General features: G+C 32.5%; 1 protein-coding gene and 1 long non-coding RNA gene across 2 annotated transcripts; both read right to left on the reverse strand.

The window, feature by feature from the left end:
• Nucleotides 1-6,865: 6,865 nt before the first annotated feature.
• Nucleotides 6,866-13,243, reverse strand: LOC139481580 (uncharacterized). Its single transcript, XM_071265001.1, has 5 exons — nt 12,984-13,243; nt 11,821-11,944; nt 9,897-10,825; nt 7,641-7,760; nt 6,866-7,254 (listed from the first exon to the last, which is right to left on the reverse strand). Exons 1-5 carry the CDS (start codon nt 13,144-13,146, stop codon nt 7,208-7,210), a joined length of 1,383 nt encoding a protein of 460 aa, XP_071121102.1. The 5' UTR covers nt 13,147-13,243; the 3' UTR covers nt 6,866-7,207.
• A 1,773-nt stretch (nt 13,244-15,016) lies between these two features.
• Nucleotides 15,017-17,855, reverse strand: LOC139482888 (uncharacterized). Its single transcript, XR_011654993.1, has 3 exons — nt 17,823-17,855; nt 15,837-15,973; nt 15,017-15,041 (listed from the first exon to the last, which is right to left on the reverse strand). It is a non-coding gene; the product is annotated as an uncharacterized lncRNA (long non-coding RNA).
• Nucleotides 17,856-21,387: the final 3,532 nt, after the last annotated feature.

A 21,387-nucleotide genomic window follows, 5' to 3' on the forward strand; every position in this document is an offset into this window, starting at 1 on the left:
ATACATCGTGGCCACAAGTTAATTTTTTTTCTGTTTAATATTAAATATATTAAGATCCATTTTGTTACATCTTGTGATCAATTTTGTTACATCTTGTGATCAATTTTATTTGGCAATCGCCAATGGCAGTCAGCAGAGTTAAAGAACACCAGTTGTTCGGCCTGTTAGTCAAATGCGTTTTGTTTAAATATACTTTTTCATTTTTTTGGTCTTTTGGAAAATGTTGTTTGTGCTGTTTTTAGACCCTTCTACAACGAAATTTGTTTTACATGCACACGTATAAAAATTGCGGTTTTTATCCAACGCAATCATAGGTTTGAACGTAGTTTTCAATTTAGACTCGCATATATATATATATATATTTATATATAAAATGACTGAATAACAGCCAACGATAAATCTTACGGGGCGATGGAACATATAATTATGATACAGTACACTACAAAATATAATATATAACAAGTCTACAAGTGTACAACATCACCATATATGGGACTACAACCCCCCCCCCCCCCCCCCACATACTCACCTGGGACAGTGGGGATGTAACAGTACAACATAAGAACGAACTATAAAAATCAGTTGAAAAAGGCTTAGCTCATCATTGAAGACCTATCATGGTTTACTTTTATAAATTGTTATTTTACGTAATGGTGTACCCTTTTATACTTACACATGATTCGTCTAAACATCAGCCCAAAAATGTTAGATCTGTAAATTTGCTTTCGCAACTTTTTTTTTATTCTCTCGCCGGGATTCGAACTCGTGCTACTGAGATATGGTGACACCAAATCGCCTTGCACTGTATCCGACACGCTAGACCACTCGGCCACCTAGGCTTCCCAAAAATAAAGCTTTCGGTGGCTGGGTTTTATTTTTCTTCGTCAGTTTTAATCTAGCGTCGTAATACAGTACATGATATATAAGGTATGAAGATGGAATTGTTACAGATCAGCTGAATTATCTTTTGTTAAGGATCCTACAAATTAATGCAAGACCTATATTAATGTTATCATTTGCAAATGTATGTATACAGTCTTCTTCTTTCCCGCTTTTCTTTTGGTGTTTTAACCCTGATATTACACTTGATAAATTTATCAATGCAAAACAGTAGAACGATGTTTTTAGTCATGTAATTTGCGATCTGTTCAATCGGATAATTAATAAAATAGCCTAACATTTATTTCTTGATCTCTTTTTTTTCAATATCGCTGAGGATATGTATTGGCCTTTTATAAAGTTTAAAATATTTGTCTTACTTAAAGATACCTGCGCACTGAATTGGTTTAAAGTTTATTTCATTTATTACAAAATGGTATTGAAAAGTCTTTGAATCGTGCAGATTTCCATATAAATTCTTTTTTAAACCAATCTCTCTCATATTTGAAAATTATCTTCTACTGACATGGGTATTTTTCATAGTTTTGTAGGAAGGCTCTTTTGAAATTGGCAGCTGTCATAATTTCGTAGAAATCTTCTCTAAGACAGGTATCTGAACATTTGCATACTAGTTACAATACCTATCATACCTTTCAAACATTGATCTGTTGTTATCGTAGCTGGTTTACAATCAGTTTCTACAGTATGACTGCTGTAGTGCACGCATACTTCAATGTTTAAAATTTTTAGCACATATATTGTATAAAGGTGTGCTAAAAGTAAAATTGAACAGTAGTAGCATCGACCTATTGGTTGTAAGAACTCATCCAAGTTTTAATACTTATGGAATTTGAAACAAACCTCTTGAGAGGTCAGACCAGTTATTAAGTTGAAGATCATCAAACATTAAATTTGCAACCAGTAATGCCAAAGATTACTATTTTTGTCTATTTAATGACTACAAACCGGTATAGAACATGGCATACAACTCCGTGTTGAATATAAAAAAGAAGATGTGGTATGATTGCCAATGAGACAAGAGACCAAAATTACACAGACAGAAAATAACAACTATAGGTCACCGTACGGCCTTCAACAATGAGGAAAGCCCATACCGCATAGGCCCCGAAATGACAATGTAAACCAATTCAAACGAAAAAACTAACGGCCTAATTTATGTCGAAAAAATTAACGAACAACAAATATGTAACATATAAACAAACGACAACCACTCTATTACAGGCTCCTGACTTGCAACATGCCTTTACATAGATAATGTGGCGGGGTTAAACATGTTAGCGGGATCCCAACCCTCCCCCTTACCTGGGACAGTGCTGTAACAGTACAACATAAGAACGAAAGACTCATCATTGAAGACTGTTCTTTGACTTATAACGGTTTACTTTTATAAATTGTGACTTGGATGGAAAGTTGTCTCATTTGCACTCCTATCACATCTTCTTGTATCTATATAAGCATCTCTGTAATTCATTCCATGTGCATTTAACCTGAATCCTGTAGTCTGATATTGTCCGCATATTTGCATAATGAAGAGAAAAAAACAGCAACCATTCGAAGAAAGAGAACTGTAATTTTTTTATTATTGATAAAACAAACCATCGAACAGAAAGTTACCAATACTTAGTATATATAAATTACAATTAAAAATATTATAACGAAGATAGAATGGAAATCTATACCACAAATATACCAAAACAATATATGACTTATGTACAGGGAAATAAACCATTAGGAATATCATGTTTAGCTGTTGAAAATAATTGTATTCATCATTTTTCAAAGCCAATGATGATTCACAGATGAAATGCTTCTATAGGGGTAAATTCAGTAAAAAATCTCCCATTGACTTTAATGCTAATCTATGTCTTGAATTAAATTTATACCTAATTTACCTTTAGATATTAACAGCTTTCGTATATCTTTCTTGAAAGTACAAATGTAGCCCTATCTTTTGAACAATAAAAACATATGGTCATGCGGCATTTTTGGGCATTCACATGGCCTTGTTTACAAACACTGTAGATTCGCACTTAATTCCTTTACTGACCCCCAATACTTTTAGCCCTGTAGTAAAAATAGTTAGTACATTCAACATTTATTTATAATCTTTTTTTAACTCTAGTTTTGATCCATCTGTCGAAAAATATTTATTACAAACATTATCTACAAATCAGAAGAGCACAGGACTTCACTTTTATACAGAAAGTTATCCCCCAAATTGGCGGTTCCTAATGACGTATATTTATTAATTAAATTTACCCCGATATCAGTATGAGAACGAGGTAATACTATCAAATTTTCTACTTCGTTCTGGCTGCTCATCTTCACTTGCATTCAAGTGATCAATTGATGTCCTCTACTAAGATCTAGTGACTGCCTGGTTTTTGTAACGCAATATCGACAACAGAGTAACAGCATATGCACTTTATACAAACACTTGAAAGACGTATAAAAGTGGGTGTCTATGAAATCCGCATTAAGGCGACAAAACGGTTAATGCCTTTTTTCCTATTACTTTTATAAATAAAAAGTTAACATGAGATTAACAGACAATTGTTGGATTGAATAGACTTGTACAATGAGTAACTTTTAAGCGAATGATAAAATTGAGTATGGAAATGGGGAATATGTCAAAGAGACATCAACCCGAGCAAAGAGCAGATGACAGCCGAAGGCCAGCAATAAGAAACTAGATATATTCAACATGTCCAACAGAGTAAGCATCTACTCCCAAGAATATTGAAATCATCATATTATCAGCCCGAGACAGCTCTGATGTTAGACGTATTCATACATTAAAGATTATTATCAACTGCGTGCGTATGTATGATTCATCTGCATGAGACATGTAAAGGACGATCGACTATTATAGTATAATGCCAGTTGTAAGGTCACATTGACTTAAAGGCTGTACAAAATTTGAAAAAAAAAGTGGCGCCTCATCTTTTTTAAGCCGGAATATGCTTTTGATTAAAAAAAACGTAGTTTTTCGAATTATTTTAATATCATGTGAACAGTGAATTGAAACCAAAAGTTTCATATTATCATAAACAGAATGTTTACTACTATAACGATGATATAATCGGAAATAAAACGTCCACCATAAAGGGTATACTGCAATATATAAAGTCATCAAGTATACCAGGCTTCTATTTAACCAAAACGTCAGACGCGCGTTTGTCGTCATATGACTTATAACTAGTGCTAAACAAACATGGAATTTAGCTTCAAAATGTCATATTGTGTTAAATGAAGAGAAACCAAGCCAGGACCATGTGTTGTTGGTTGTTTTTTGTGTTTTTTAGTAGGTTTATTTCTTCGAGGGAGTTGTGTGTTTGTTGTTAATGTATGTGTTGTACTATCCAGTATTTTTTTTAAACTTTTAGTAACTCGTGTTATTCTTTGTATTTTCTAGTAAACACATGTAAACAGAAAATATCTTCCTCAACGATATTTTACGTCACCTGAGTGTAAACTATTGAGCTCATAGACGATGCAGTACGTCGTTACATATTTTAAGGTATATCCACTGTGTATTTGTTTAAAAAAGCACAGTTGATTTTTTTTTTTCGTTCCTGGCTTTTATGTTCAAGTTTATATGAAAGGGACATATATTCAAATAACTAATGGCAAAGCTAATGCTGAATATTTGTATTTTACGGAAATATAATGATGAAGTAGTTTCCAATCGTCTCCGAGTTATGGTAAGGGAAATGAAGAGAAGTAGTTGTTTAAGTGACAACGTTGGCAAGTGTTATTTGCCTTAACAACATCTTACGTTTGCATTATCTGTTTTGTTGATTGCTATATTGATTGTTTGAAAATCAAATACATAATTAAAAGAGAGGCGAAAGATACCAGAGAGACAGCCAAACTCATCGATCGAAAATAAACTAACAACGCCATGAAGAAAAAGAAAAAGACAAACAGACAAACAGACAAACAGACAAACAGACAAATAATAGTACAAAAGGCTACATTGAAATAAGTCCGGACATTGTCATAATATGTGTCGAACATTATTCAGTATTCATACAAACGGAAATTTAGTGTCTCCCATACTGTCAATTCATTTATTTTCGTGGGTATCAATTTTCGTGGATTGCTGAAAACTTACATATTTGTGGATATTTAATTTCGTGGTTTTGCCAATCTCTGTATACAAAGCCTATTGAAAAAATGATATTCGTTGAACATTTGAATTCTTGGTTCGCCTGTACCCACGAAACCCACGAAAATTGGTATCCAACGAAATATAATGAATCCACAGTATGCCATTTTATTTATTTTATTGTAAATAATATTTTCATAGAAATTGTAATGCCGATCCAACTGGCCTGTAGATTATAATATCAAAATGCAATATTATTATAATAATCTAGTTGTTCTTATGTCTGTTCCATTGGTTTAAACTTTTCCATGAAATCGCAGTGTGTTGCAAAACTCCATGAACAATGTGTTTCTAAAATGCTTGATTCACATACATTGACTTGTGTCCACCTGTCAACAAAACAAGTACAGTAGAAATATATGTTCATTTCATATTTGTAAATTTTCATTCAAATTATTTTAGTATGCACAAGACAAAACAAAATAGAAATTGAGGTTGCAAACTCATTTTCTTACCTTATATGCTGTTACAATTATAAAATGAATTATGTGTTTTATACCACTCGCAATAGTTTCTAAAGTTACTTGGTTTTTAAATAGTAATTGAGGTCATTAATGTTATGACTTGAATAAGTATACGCTTTATCAAACTGTCTGAGATGTCTGGCAACTAAGCTATTATATCTTAAGATTTCAATGAACTTGGACATTATATATATGTTATTTTGTACAATTTTAACGTTCCCGCAGCTAAGTTATCACGTTGTGATTGGTTTAAAGCCGTCACGTGGTGACCCCCTAAGGATGCGTAGGGGTTAATAAATTTCATAGGGGGTCAATGACGTCATGTCTACTGTTAATGGTGACGTCATCTATTGATGTTGTTGAGATTCATTTTTTGTTTTGCTACAAAACGCAGCAGAAAAAGTACCGCGTGCGATAAATTCGTTATGCGGTTCATTACTTTCCTTTACGGACCATAGAGGGTGAATTAAGACCAAAGAACAATCGGCCTATGGATTCACCCCTATGGATTTTATAAACCCTCTATGGATCCGTATGGGGTCAGTAGCGAACCATATCAATTATAGTATCTGGTACCCTTCATGAGCATCTGCGATCCCCCTGGTGTTTGTTGTACTCATCGTAAGTTTCTTATTGTGTTGGTTTGTTTTAATATTTGTCTTTTCGTCGTGTTTTTTTTAAATTTTATTATTTTTGATATGGCGTTGTCATTTTTACTTCGGTTCATGATATTTAATCCCGTTTATAACTCCCGCCTCAATTTGGTATTCGCAGTAGTATTTCACTGGGTTTTTTTTATTAATGTTTATATCTGTTAGAAAATATAAATATTACACTGTTTCTTTCCTTCTTATCACCAAATATATATCTTAGAATATCTTTTAATACCGTTTTCCTTGTCAAAAATTTCGTGAATTGTGGATTTTGGCTTTAAACGAATAGATTCATAGATTGAGTTTGATGCTTCCGGACTGACATCGTCGTAAATATTTGATTGTCTTTCTCTGGTCCCAGGTGATTCATATGTTTCTTTATATCTACAAAATATGTCTTATGCCCAATTATGGTTTATTATTACAAGTTGTGACTAGGATGGAGAGTTGTCCTATTGACAAAAAGACCACACCTTCTAATATCTACTTTTATTTTCCAAATGGTGTGATTTACAACAGGAGAAGTATTATACACCATAATTTGCGCAGTTTTTGTGTTCAGATAAATTTATTTTTATTTAACTCTAATGCATGGTTAATGATGAATAGTATATGTAGAAGATGTAATTAGCCAAATGGTTTTCTACCAGTTTTTTGATATCGCAATTTGTCGTAAGCATCAGTTCCTTTTGATTATCTGTTACCAGCTTTGCCAGATAAGTCTTTATACTGCAAAAAAAATCATTGAGACAAATATCAACAAGCGATTAAAGGACGTAAACGTAAGCAGTAATTGGTCATTTTACGGTTTTCATCAAAGAGAGCAAATCATTCACATTAGAGTATGCTTTGAAATACTCCAGCCAGCATGATATTATGATTTTTTTAATCAATAGTAATAATGCGTCGGTTTTTTTACCACATTGTTTACATTTTGTAATCATACGGTTTGTGTGCGTCTTTTTCGATTTCCTTTTGTTAAGCTTTAAACACATTGCAGACACTGTTTAGAAAAAAGTTTAGAAATAAACATACCGGTCATGACTAGTTGATGTTGCTTTTTTCTCTGAAACAAAGAACAGAAGAAACAAGATTGATGTCACTGACGTTTATACTTATAGTTTCGATATTCCACACCGCCATAAAGGATTCATTATGGAAAGCCTAACTATTCACAAAACATTTCATGAAAGTTTAAGAATATAAAGAAAATAAAGACTGAATGGAAATAATGTTCTTGTTATGTATCATTCAAAACATTGTCTTACGTCAAAAAATTAAAAGTATTCCTTATGTTTAAACAAGACGGTTACAAACATTGATTGTTTTTCTAATCTTTCAGTTTAAAATAATTAATGAAAGAAGCGTAACAATATTTTAGTATTTTCATATTTGTTTGACTCACCTCTTTTTTCTATTTAATATAAAGATATATTTTGTAGTATAACTTACCTGTTAACCTCTTATGTTGTACGATCACAATTATCAATAACAAAACTATAACAACAGATAGAATTCCTCCAGTTACAATACCTATAATTTGATCATGTGATGTCTCCTTTGTCTGGGTTACTTGAAATATATAAGATACATTATAACATGCACAAAGCAAGTATTATTTTTTTCTTCAGTCAATATTTTATCTCTATTTGAATAATGCTTGGTTGTATTAAACGCTGTCTCATCTGTTATTTTTCTATTATGATTATAATATTTCTTATTACAACGTATTTTACATCAGAAAATGCCTGTACCAAGTCAGGAATATGACAGTTATTATCCATTCGTTTGAAATTGATGTGCTTGAGCTTTTGATTTTACAGTTTGATTAGGAACTTTCCTTTTTGAATTTTCCTCGGAGCTCAGTATTTTTGTGATATTTCTTTTTATAGGTTCCAGAAGTAAAAGGAATATACATGTATGGAGAATTTATCAACGAAACAATGGTCGGTAACGCCAGAAAACAACCTGTCATCTTCTGCGTAAATTAAATCATAGTTTTCTATTGAACTTTTCGATTGTAATCTTATTCCCCAACATTTTTCTTGTATATTCTAAGATTGAAACATCAAGAGTTATATTTCATTCTGTAATTGCTTTAACTTTCACAAAATCATATGAATTAAAAATGTAATTCAAATCAGCAAAAAGAATAGGCATTCAATTGTTGTATTCGATGTGCAATTATAGCAGATTTGAACAATGGCAGAGAAATGCAGCGTTATGTTCATATGTAAGCATGTGTGCTGACAATACATTCTAGCAAAGACAAAAGGAGGTTAAAAGGTTAAACATTACAAGTCATGACTATCACGTATTGACAAAACATCACAAGGTAGACAAAATGGAGTTAAGAAAGTCAAATATTACATGATATGTATAAGGTTTGATGTGAAACATCATAAGGTAAATAAATAGAGTTTAGAAAATCAACACTACACAGTCTTAATATCTGCTAATATTGCTGACCCTAACATAGACAAAATGGAGAATAAAATGTAAATATTGAAAGACATAACTCATGATAACTAACGACAAAACATTATAACATAGATAAAATGAGGTTTAAATAGTCATATATATATATATATATATGTTGTGTACAAGTTGTAATGTTGTACAAATTAGAATTTGTACAGAATTTTTGTACAAGTTATCAGTGTTTTATGACCTGCTGAACAAAAATGGATGATGCCAGCATACAGTCTTTTGCTCCGCATATTTCTGTCAATTTTTCACAACTTCATTATACAGTCTAATACTGAGCATTGATACAAAAACATTATAAGACCTCACAAAGATTTTGTATAGATATGAATATGGTATAAGGAAAAAAATAAAATTAGAATTTAAACCATTCAGGTATCCTCATTTCCAGTTTGAAGGCAAGGAGAATAGCACTAAACGTTAGGTTGGCGTATATTTTTTTGAATTTAAAACATTACACTGGTACATTTTATAAGTTAAACCTGTATCACCTGTTGCAAGAAGGTAGGTGTCAAAAAACTTATAACTTGTACAAAAACCCTGTACAAATTATAATTTGTACAAACTTACATCTTGTACACAACATATATACAACAAAACAAAACTCACGTGTGCTGTAAATACATCATAACGTTGACAAAATGGAGAATAGAACAATAAATTTCACAAGACTACCCACACATGTATTCACAAAATATCGAAACTTTTACAAGGTGGTGATTAAAAAGTCAAATATAAGAAGAAATCACTCACGTTAACTGACACAACATGAGAACGTAGAGAAGTTCAGAAAGTCAAATATAACAAGACATAACTCGCCTCTATCAAATACTTACAGAGTAAATATTCATTATGAATAAATTTTTGTTCAGCTATACCGTATTTAATTACAACGTTTTGCTGGGATATAAATGTTAAAAACAAAGGTTCAACTTCATCATGTATATGCTATTATCATATACTATACTTGACATATGAGTTTTAATCAATACGCAACTGAATTGTACCTCTATGTACTTTTAACTTATCAGCACGTTTTTTTAAACAAACGATTCAAAACTTTTTTATCATTTGTTCGGCAAGTAGACAATTAAGATAACATTTCGTTGTTTGATTGTTTTAATGACAAAGTTGCTATTTAGATAACCATGAAGATATTTTCATCTACAATTTAATAGCAAACTTTCATTCCGACACAGTAAGATCTCTAGTATACATTACCTGTTATATGTTTGATGTAGACTGTAACACTATCATTTAAGGTATGATTCATTATATCCTCTATTTTAAGATGGAAGGTAATGATGTCACCGTGTTTTATTTCAGATGTAAGACAGACTGATTGGTGCGAAATGTCTTGAAGTTTTCCCGTATAAATCTGTTCATTATTTCTTATGAATGTGAAATAAAAAGCTGTCAATCCATTTACGTTTTCGGTTCCATTTATAGGTAACAATCCTATCTCCTGTTCGTAAATTCCTTTTACTGATGTAGAAGCGACCTCTGGTGTTATTGGAGCAAGAAAGTTATTCAACACAAATTTGTTGTTGTAAAACCTTTTCTGCCAAGAGATGCACAATTTTGAAGATTTATTATGGTTCATGACCTCGGTGATGTTAAATGAATCATCAGGGCTCACAACAATCACCGACGAATTATCATACAAAACAAATCTTCTAGATCGTCTAATATTCTTAGCTTTATCCTTCACGGTCAGTAATACAACATACAACATTGGAGTTTTCGGTGGTAATTCTACATTTACAGATGTACTATTGTCAGATGGATATATATTTAATATTTGGATAACATTGTTGTCTCTGCCCTGGATCGCTGAAGATATATGTTCAACCTCATAAACAGCGATTTCATAGATTTCTATTCCTGATCCAATGTTCATGTCTGGATCCATCCATCCGTTAAACTGGACAGTTATATTTCTAAACGATAATAATCTTCTCGACAGTATAAGTGGTTCACCTCTACAAAAATGGTCTTCTGCACAGTGTTTTGGAGGAATGTTATCATAAATGTAGCATAATGTATGAGACGTCTCAATTTTATCGTAAGGAACTTGTCTTTCTGTGTTTGTTGTAGGATCTTTCGAAACAAAATATCCACCAGCTTGGACACGAAATGTGAGACATATCCTATAACATCAGTTAAAAAAAATTCATGACTGTGCCAAAGATGTCAAATGCAACATTATTAAAGAAAAAGAAAAATCTATATGGCAATTAGATGCAGTTTTGTATAGCATAAAATTTAGATTTTGAAGATTAATTTTTTTTCTGACACTTTACGAAAACAGAGATGATTGCAGCTTTCCAATTGTGAACTTTCCATTTCTAAGTAGCAACATTCCAGCAGCACCTGCATACGAGGTATATATCTCCCAATTGATACGATACTCCCGTGTTTGCATTTCCTATCATGATTTTCTTGATAGAGGGTTGCTGCTCACAAGGAAGCTATTAAACCAAGAGTTCGAAATGGTGAATTTGAAAACATCCCTTCGTACATTTTACGGACGCCATCACAAGTTGGTTGACCGTTATGGATTAACCCTTTCACAAATGATATCGGATATGTTCCTTACGTCGTAACGACAATCCCCTTCCCTTTCATGAATGTGACCTACCGAATTAGACTATTTACCGGATTTGTTATCACATAAGCAACACGACGGGTGCCACATGTGGAGCAGGATCTGCTTACCCTTCCGAAGCACCTGAGACCACCCCTAGTTTTTGGTGGGGTTCGTGTGGCTTATTCTTTAGTTTTCTATGGTGTGTCATGTGTACTATTGTTTGTCTGTTTGTCTTTTTCATTTTTAGCCATGGTGTTGTCAGTTTATTTTTGATTTATTAGTTTGACTGTCCCTCTGGTATCTTTCGTCCCTCTTTTAGAACTTTTACTTTTCAAATTCTGTGTGAAATTAAGATAGATAATGTTTGCATCTTTAAGTTTTATTGGTTAAATCAGCAAAAAGGGAAATATGTCTCTGTACAAATTACAATATTTAATTGGTTATCAAAGGTACCAGGATTACAATTTAGTTCGTCAAACGCGCGTTTCGTCTACAGAAGACTCATCAGTAACATTGAATTTAAACATGCAGTTTTGATACTAAATGTTACTCTACCTTTCTCCATTTTGCAATGATTCCTGTACAAATATTGTTGCATTGTCATTTTCATAGACTGGTTGGGGATATCTTGATGAAGAATCAGATTTATATCTTGTAGTACCTAAATCTTTTTGGTTTCCTATAAATGAGACAAGTTGTGTTTTGCATATGTTCCGGACCATATGAGTATTTGGACCATACGCGTATGGTCATGACCATATGTGTATCCATATGCGTATACTCATATGGTCCGAGCATACGCGTATGGTCCGATCGTACGCCTATGGTCGGACCATATGAGTATATACTCGTTTGGTCATTAACTGGCCGGACCATATGAGTATTTGGACCATATAGGTATTTTTTCAATAATATGCATTAGAAAACTTTATAAAAAATAACAATGATTGCTACATCCATGGTTCATGGTTTTATCACCTTGCTAATCTTTTGATGTTTTTCCTTAAATGCATATCGTATAATTTACTTAGATTTGTTCAAGTATTGTCTTATGATTGTAGTTTATGAGGGTCTTTTGAATAGTTTATGTTATATATTTATATATATCATAAGCAGTTGGCAGTGATATAGGGTTTTTTTAATCGACCATACATGAATTTTAAAATTGAGAATGGAAATTGGGAATGTGTCAAAGAGACACTAACCCGACCATAGAGAGGACAACAGCCGAAGGCCACCAATGGGGCTTCATTGCAGCGAGAATCTACCGCCCCGAGGGCGTCCTTTAGGTGGACCCTAAACAAATATATATACTAGTTCATTTATAATGGACGTCACACTAAACTCTGAATTATACACAAGAAACTGAAATTAAAAAGCATACAAAACTAACAAAGGCCAGAGGCTCCTGACTTGGGACAGGCGCAACAATGCGGTGGGGTTAAACATGTTTTTGATAACTCAACCCTTCTCCTATACCTCTAGCCAATGTAGAAAAAACAAACGCACAACAATACGCACCGTAAAACTCAGTTGAAGAGAAGTCCGAGTCCGATGTAGTATACTTTGTTGGTTATTTTTATTAATATAACACTTGTCATTTACTATTCCGTCTATTGCTGCTTATTTTTAATGTATTTATGCATCCTTGATTTTAAAATGTTTTGCGTTCCAAATGACAAGTACTTATAATATACTCTACAGAATTCTTAACTGACCTGAAACTGTTATCTTCTTCATTGAGATTTCAACATCGGTAATACCAAAAAGTTCCCTGGATATGAAATGTGGCCTTGAAATAGTTACTTGTACTTTGAAAACTGCCTGAAAATTGATTTTAAAACGATCCACTTGAAATCTTCCATAGAAGTCTTTTTGCATAATACATTGAACTGCACCACCATTTGAATAACTTTTAGAGCCATCTTTTGCAACTGCTGTTATTTGACAATAATTTATTGTAGGTTTTATGATTGCTGGAAAAGAATATCAATAAGATCAAGTATCATATAGACAAAAGGTATGAGTAAAATTAATTTTTTTTTTTAACTTTGTTACTCCAGTTATAGTTACGCGTTTAATATTGGAAGACATACGAAAATCATTGCGTATATTTATTATTGCGATTTTGTGATTTTATACTACAATACTGTTTTATTATTTGCGATATTGAGAAAAACCCTGTTTAATACATATAAAAAAAATCAAATTTCGAGTTTAAATTACTGGGATTATAATTGTTATTAAAGGTACCAGGTTTATCATTATTTTACGCAAGACGGGCGTTTCGTCTTTATTAGGGTCATCACTGACCCTCAGATCAAAATAATTAAAAAGCCAAACAAGTATAAAGTTGAATAGCAATGAGGACCCAACATTCAAAAACGTTGTGCCAAATACGGCTACGGTAATCTATGCCTGGGATAAGAACATCCTTAGCATTTCGAATAATTCATTTTATTTGAAGACAGCAAATTTATAAAAATGGCCATATGGTTGATTATCATGTCAACACCGCATAATCCTGTCGCAAAAAAACATCGCAATAATTTTTGAATTGATCTCCCACGAAAGTTTAAAAAAGCAGTGTACCATCTAGAAATTTTGACACTTCAATCTAGTGACTTTTAAAAGTGTGTACGGAAAGAGGCTTTGAGAACTAGCGGCAGTTAAGTACTGCTCTGTATTTCGCGTTGCACACATGCATAGAAACTGTCAAATTATCTTTCTATCCATTTTGCTTAGAATTGAAACATTTGTCAACATGCTTTATTCCTTAATGTATTGCAGAAAATTGTAGCAGGAACAATCTCGAATAATAAATAATATAAGAAAGAATCAAGTTAAAAACATGTGACTGCTACGAGTAAAAAACATATTGAGACCAACAACAACAAACATAACATGTTAATGTGAGTTTGTTCTACTCCAACTGGTATTATTTACAAATACCTTTATCGAACATCTTATTGCATGAAAGATGGTCAAGATTAACTATCGGAACTTATTTTTACAATAAATTTATCGCTATCAAGACGTTTACAAAATATATTCAACACTTGAAAGGACATTGCAGTCGTCCTTTCAAAGGGTATAAAGGGTATATGAGTTTCGGCAAGCACAAAAGTACCACGAAAGAAAGGGAAAATCTATCTTCTTGTACACTTGGTGAAAAATATGAGATATGCATCTGATGAAGAAAATATACATGGAGGGCACTTTTTATCTATCAAAAACAACTGCAGATGTTGATACAGTAAATAAAGGCAACAGTAGTATACCGCTGTTCAAACTCATAAATCCATGGACAAAAAACAAAACCGGGGTAACAAACTAAAAATGAGGGAAACGCATTAAATATAAGAGGAGAACAACGATACAACACTACAATGTAACACACACAGAAACGGACCAAGCATCAGACAAAATCCCACGAGAAAAACAAATATAACATCAAAACCAAATACATGAATTTGGGATAGACAAGTACCGTGACACGTCTTATCGCAATGTGAATTTACATAGTAAAACGGTTCCGTGGGTAACTGGAAATAGTAATGTTATGGTTTCTCTTGGTTTTCCCCTTCCCTTAACAACATGGGTTGTCTGTTTGACTGTGCAGGACGTATTACAATGCAGCTGCGTACGGTCACAATTTTGGATATTACATCCGATGCCGTGTTATGTAAAGAAATTAACACGCTATTTGCTTACTAAGAACGTTTAAAGAACACTTTGATGGGTACCTAGGTGGCACAGAAGCAATGCGTCTTAAACTTTATATAATAATATTAAATTGTGAACATTAATTAGATTATATATGTTAAGCCAAATAGAATAATATTCTAACTTAACAAAATATGAATATTTATACGGTCAGTGCTTGTTTTGAATTTTGTTGTTTGTTATTTAGTTTAAAACATCTTGAAATCACCTTTCGTTGTTGTAATTTCAGTTTTCTACAGGACAATTATTTTCAAATACAAGAAAATCAAGAAAAAAAACATTCTACAATCTGTTTTTAAGGAAGCGTATTAGGGCCATAATTTTTAATTATTTTTTTTAATGTCGACTTAAATTTTGGAAATATCAATTTTAATCTTGGAATTATAAACTTTATCTTAAATAAATCCACTTTTATCTTGAAATTTCCAACTTTAATTTTGTAATTATCAACAGTAATTCGTGCGGCATATTGTGGCATTATTTTCCTCTTCACTTGTAAAACTTGTAACTTGTAGCTTCTCTTTAGAAACGAAACGTCTGATTGACTGGCAGGTGGGTTGCAATTACACTGACACAAATTAAGAAATGTAGAAGTTCATGTAACAAATGGAAAAGTAAATATTACAAACCAAGAAATTGCATTTTACGAATTTAGAAATTGCAAATTAAGAAATTGTATTTCACAAATTAAGAAATTGTATTTTACAAATTAAGAAATTGTATTTTACAAATAAAGAAATTGCATGTTGCTAATTAAGAAATAGCATGTTACTAATTAAGGAGTTGCATTTTACAAATTAAGAAATTTACAATTAGGGCGGATATTCCCTTTTATATCTTTTTACCTCTAATCCGCTGTAAATAAAATTCCGCCTTTTACAGAACCGCATACATTTATCAATTGTCTGGTCTGGTTGGTTCCATGAAGGATTTGGATAATCATACAAACGAGATTCATCATCAGAAAAACATCCAACATAAGCTGTGAAATATAATGCAAATATATCTACTACATCATATCATATTTGAATTCATTGTGGTTTTGTTTTATCATACTGAATGATACAAAGAATGCATTAGATTTTTAAACAACGGATTGACAACAACCCATGCAGACCTTGGTGGACCTTATAATCACATATTATTGATATTTTGTGTTGCTCATAGTAGTACAAATAAGATCATCAATCGTTATTCTAAAAGTATTAAAGGAGGAGTATTTGTCACTTCAGCGTAGAGTTGATTTTATTCATGATTCTTGTTTCCTTAACGTCCTTTTTTCAAATATACAATGTCTTATTTCAAGTTTTGCACATTTAGGACAAGAAAATTAACATAATTTTAAAAGACATGATCGGAAAAGTTTGTCGACCAACATAACGGAGGAAACATTTACACTGCCACAGAAAAGGCAGTCTCTTTCCCATACGAATCCTACCTTCTGATCCTTCAGACGTTTCAGAGACGGTGGTAGTGAACATAACCAATACAACTTATATAATGACCTTATTCAGACACATCATGGCTGCGTGTGTATTCAATATGATTTAGCATTTGGATGTGTGATATTCATATAATAGAGATTACTTTCGATGCTTAGTATATTTTTTTCAAAATAACAAATATGAATGTATTTTTGAAAAGAAAGGGAAGACGACGAATGTTAATGTGTATAAAATGTCTACCCTTTTAAAAACAATCAAATTCATTTCTTTGAACAGCTTATAACTTAATTGTAAACACTGTTACTTTACTCTTTGCAAACGAATGGTTAAAAATAAGTAAAAACTAGATTTGTAATTGCTAGCAATAACGGATGGCACCCTTGTCCCCCATTGCCAGGCGAGCGTCAGCCATTTTGAAAATCCCAAAGTCAAAGAGTGCATCTACACATGCAAGTCATCATTTTTGTAAAATTTCATTAAGTTTGGAGCATTTTGAAATTTTGGACAATTTTGCTGTTTCCATGGTTACGGCGGCCATTTTGGAAATTCCAACTTCAAAATGCAATTCCGCACATGTCAGCCAGTATTTCTGTAAAGTTTCATCCAGTTTGCAGCACTTTATTTTTTTTTTGAAATTTTGAACATTTGTGCTGCAACCATGGTTACAGTAGATAATTCCAAAATTCTAAAAGCAGACATCTCATTGCCACATGTCATGTTATATATCAATACAGTTTCATTTATTTTGCTGCACTATTCTCTGAGAAAATGCTGATTTTATGCATTTTTCCATAGGGTAAATGCAAAACTTGGCCCTAGTTTCCATGACAACGGCGGCCATTTTGAAGTATCCAAATATTGTTTTGACATCTTGGCGTACTGGGTCACATTTTCATAAAGTTTCATCCAGCTGGATGTTATAATGAAAGAGTTAGAATTTTTTATATTTGAGCTGTTTCCATGGTAACGGCAGCCATTTTGGAAATTCCAAAGTCAAACTGCAAATCAGCACATGCCAGTTACCATTCCTGTGGAGTTTCTTTCAGTTTGGAACACTTTGAAAATTTTCGGATTTTTGCAGTTTCCATGGAAACGGCAGCCATCTTGACCATTCCATTCCATTGTCAGGTGCACAACTTCATATGCTGGTCCACATTATGCTATAGTTCCATTAACATTGGTTCATACAATTCCGAGAAACTGTGTGGACAAAAAGTGTTGAAGAAGAATAATAAAAATAAGGAAAAAAAGAAACGTACAATAACAATACGTCACCCCAACTCCGTTGAGGGTGCCATAACAATATAACACATATTTCTCTCGTATGAATAAGACAATTAATGTTTCACATTTGAAATATATTTTGTGGTAGAAGTCAAACAATACCTCTCGTCGCCTTACAAATCTTTATGCACATTTCTGAAAGAAAAATAAATTTATGATAGAGAGAAAGTATACCGAACGAGTATCACTTAAAATTAGCATAACATATCTTTTTTAAGGCGTCAAAGGAGAAACTAGAAATAAAAAGTTAAGTTTACGCCAAGTACAATTTCAATTTTGTAATTATCAACTCTTCTTCGAGATGGCGATTGTCCTCTTGCAGCATCTATGGCCATTTCACAACTTGTTTGACTGTTTTAGCCAAGGAAGCCTTGTATTAACACAGAAGATAATATAAATAACGTGTCGACAGATCTCACAGACTCTGGAATATTTGTTTGCAAGTGTAGTCGGTATCAAAACTATTCTGTAATATAATGTTTCTCGAAGAGAAAAAGTATAATACTTTAAGTTTAGTCTTCCTTTTATTTTGTATGTAGCCAATAGAACTAACCCAAATGCATAATATTCTGTTATTCAGAGGTTGTTGTTGTTATGTTTGTCATATTTGATTTTCGTAAATTGTTTTGTTATAATCAGGCCGTAAGTTTTTTTTCGAGGAAATCGTCAAAACATTTCTCATTTCGAAGCTATTTATATCTAAATAAATGGTTAAAAGCCAATTGCAAACGATATACCTGTGTAATTGCTTATATTCATACCATTCAAACCTAGTGAATAGATGTTTGATTGGCAATTGTCTCAGATCTTATTTTCATAGAAATGTTGTTTTATGTTTTTCTTCATCGGCAATATTGTTACAACAAACGTCCTATTAGGGGTTGGTTCATTTAGTGAAATTGTACAAGTTTGCTATTGTGCGGGTTTTTTTTAGGTTTACGCATCTTTGCTAGCCAAGGGTCACGGAGTAGAGGGGACTGCATCGTTAACCGTGGCGAACATGGAGTTTTTAATTATGGATTAAATGCGCATGAGAACTGGTTTTATCTCTTCCACAGTGTGTGCCTGTAGAAAGTCAGGCTATCTGGGCCATTTCTTGGAGTCGGCAGTTGGTGATTGATATAACTTGTTTTCTCTCTTTTGATTCATGAGGTTTAAATAACTGTATGCTACTGTTGCCTTTATCATTTAATGTACTATATGGTAATCTTATCGATTGGTGTTATCCTTTTATGTAATACGGACATGTTGATATCGGTTATCATTTGAAGCATGTCATTGAGATAAAATATATAGATACATAACTTACGGTATCCAAGTATTAAAAGCCATATCTTTAAATATTTATCTGTGGTCTAAAAATAAATGAAACGACAGATTAAAAACCACTCGAATTTTATAAAGGAAATTTTTAGGAGCCTATTGCATATAACTTACGAAAGTTAAACGGGAAGGGAGGTACATATTATATGATAATATATTGACAAGTCTTCACGTCTTGCTATCTCGAACATTATAATACATACCTTTTAAGATAACATTAGTCTATTCTTGCTAAAGACAGGAAGAAAATACATTTTATTGGTTTTGTTTGGCAACCAGTCGATATATGGGTTTATTAGTATACATTTTTCATACTTTGTACAAAGGTACGAGATAACATGTTTAAATAAGTACACTATTTTTACGTGAAATTACATGGGAGCTTTGGAATTTCGGTTGAATACTAGTACACTACAATATTATAAATGAAACGGTTTGTATAAAATTAAAATCCTGGTAACTATGATGAGTTTATTATTGTAAATGTGTCTTTAACCACTTAATCTACAAAGAGTTGGAAATTGTTGAATCTTTTTTATATCTCAATGTTGATTCTTATTTCAAAGTAAAGAAACACCATTGCTGTGTGGTAAACGTATACAACACAGCATCCCTTCTGTACAGTTCTGTAATGCATTTGGTTCACTCTAAATCACATGATCAATAGAAACTATACATACATTTACATAAAGATCTAGATTGAGGTTTTTTATTTCTTTAATTATTTTTTTAGATATTTTTTCATTCATTCTTTTTCCATTTTGCCAATTAATCTGTTATCTTTTTAATTGAACACTACATTGTTCTCTATTCTCTATTTGGTTGGCCTATTTTTCTCTAAACGTTTTGTTTTGCCCTTTTTATCAATTATTCTCTATTCTGTTAACCCCATTCAGTAACAAACAAAAAAACGATAGAAGTCCGTTTTTTTCAGCATTTGCATTTGAATGATTATGACTTAGTCGACTTTTTAAGTACCCTTCCTCCAAAAAAGATCCTTCAAGATTTGTTTATGTTTTTTCTTTCTTTCTTTTTGTATCATCATCATTATTTGTTTGCTTTCATTCGTCTGAAAGTCCTGAAAATGCATGAAATATTTGCTACTTGACATATAGCAACGCAAAATCAATCAATCATGTGTCTGGTTTTCTTGTTTACAAGAAAAAAATAAAAATTTTCATTAAAAAAAGGATCTTTGTTTTGTCATGGAGCAGGCCCTTTGTTTGATTTGTTTTACATATTGTTATGTTGGGACGTTTTATAACTGACTGTATTTTATTGAGTTTTATCATTTTTTGAAGTGACACATAGTTCCTTCAATCATTCTCAGATGGTCTGATAGGTGATAATTGTAACATTGGCAATTGTCAATGTACAAGTTTAACTACATCATATTGGTAATGCCCGCGTCACACTGTCCCGATTTTTATATACGATGGACACCCGAATGCGAAAATTGTAAGTTCGTACGAAGTTGGTCCCGATCTCGTTAAAATACCCAAAAGTGACCGAAGCAAGTACGATGAATAACGAAGTCTATACGATTGTGCCGAAAGTATATACGATAGCAAAAGATGGACATACGAATGTTAACCGAAGACGGTATTTAAGCTTCATATCTCAGCCGAAGCCTACAAGATGGATCACGAAGGCTACACGATGGGTTACGATGATGGCGCGATGGCCATACGATGTTTAAAAGACGTCGTGTACTGCTTACGATGCATTTAAATTATATGCCGAAGGCATCACGCGTTTTAAATTGTTAGATTAATATTGAATATACATTATATTGTACATTTAATTTTTGGTTTAATCATAAAACGGAAGACCGTGGGTATTTCCAGTTACTGAATAATTTGGTTGATTTCTAAAAAAAATAGTTTATGTATCAAATATGCGTATTCAATTTACCATTTTCTGTATGTGTCATATACAAATATAGTGTCCATATTTGTCCCCAATATGTTACATACGAGGGGATGCCACGCTCGGCATTGCCTTGTTTAAACTGTAAAATGTGTGCACTAGTCTGAATAATCACCCATAATTATGCCCATGTTTACTGATCTATCTTAAAGGTTAGGTAAGGGGTTCGTTGATCCCTTTTATTGAAAAGGAAAGGAAGGATGTGGGGAAAGCAACAAATGTGGAAAATATGACATATAGAAAACAAAATGTTTATGGAGTAAACATTCGTGTGACAACAACTCAGACGATACATAAAAAATCAGAATAATGAAAAAAAAGTTGATTTCCCTATATACGTGTACCTGCAGTGTTGGTATACGAGGCGCGTTTATGATTTTTATTATGTTATTTGATATGAAAAATTGACAAAAAA

The sequence above is a fragment of the Mytilus edulis genome, chromosome 7 (genome assembly GCF_963676685.1).
Source record: "Mytilus edulis chromosome 7, xbMytEdul2.2, whole genome shotgun sequence".
Taxonomy (NCBI): Eukaryota; Metazoa; Mollusca; class Bivalvia; order Mytilida; family Mytilidae; genus Mytilus; species Mytilus edulis.

Excerpts from the sequence above, each read along its gene's own strand:
- LOC139481580 (XM_071265001.1), bottom strand. The coding sequence starts at position 13,146 with ATGCAAAAAGACTTCTATGGAAGATTTCAAGTGGATCGTTTTAAAATC. Across the intron at positions 10,826-11,820 it reads TCATTGCAAAATGGAGAAAG|GATATGTCTCACATTTCGTG; the intron begins GTAGAGTAACAT and ends CTGATGTTATAG. Across the intron at positions 7,255-7,640 it reads ACAACATAAGAGGTTAACAG|AGAAAAAAGCAACATCAACT; the intron begins GTAAGTTATACT and ends TCTTTGTTTCAG.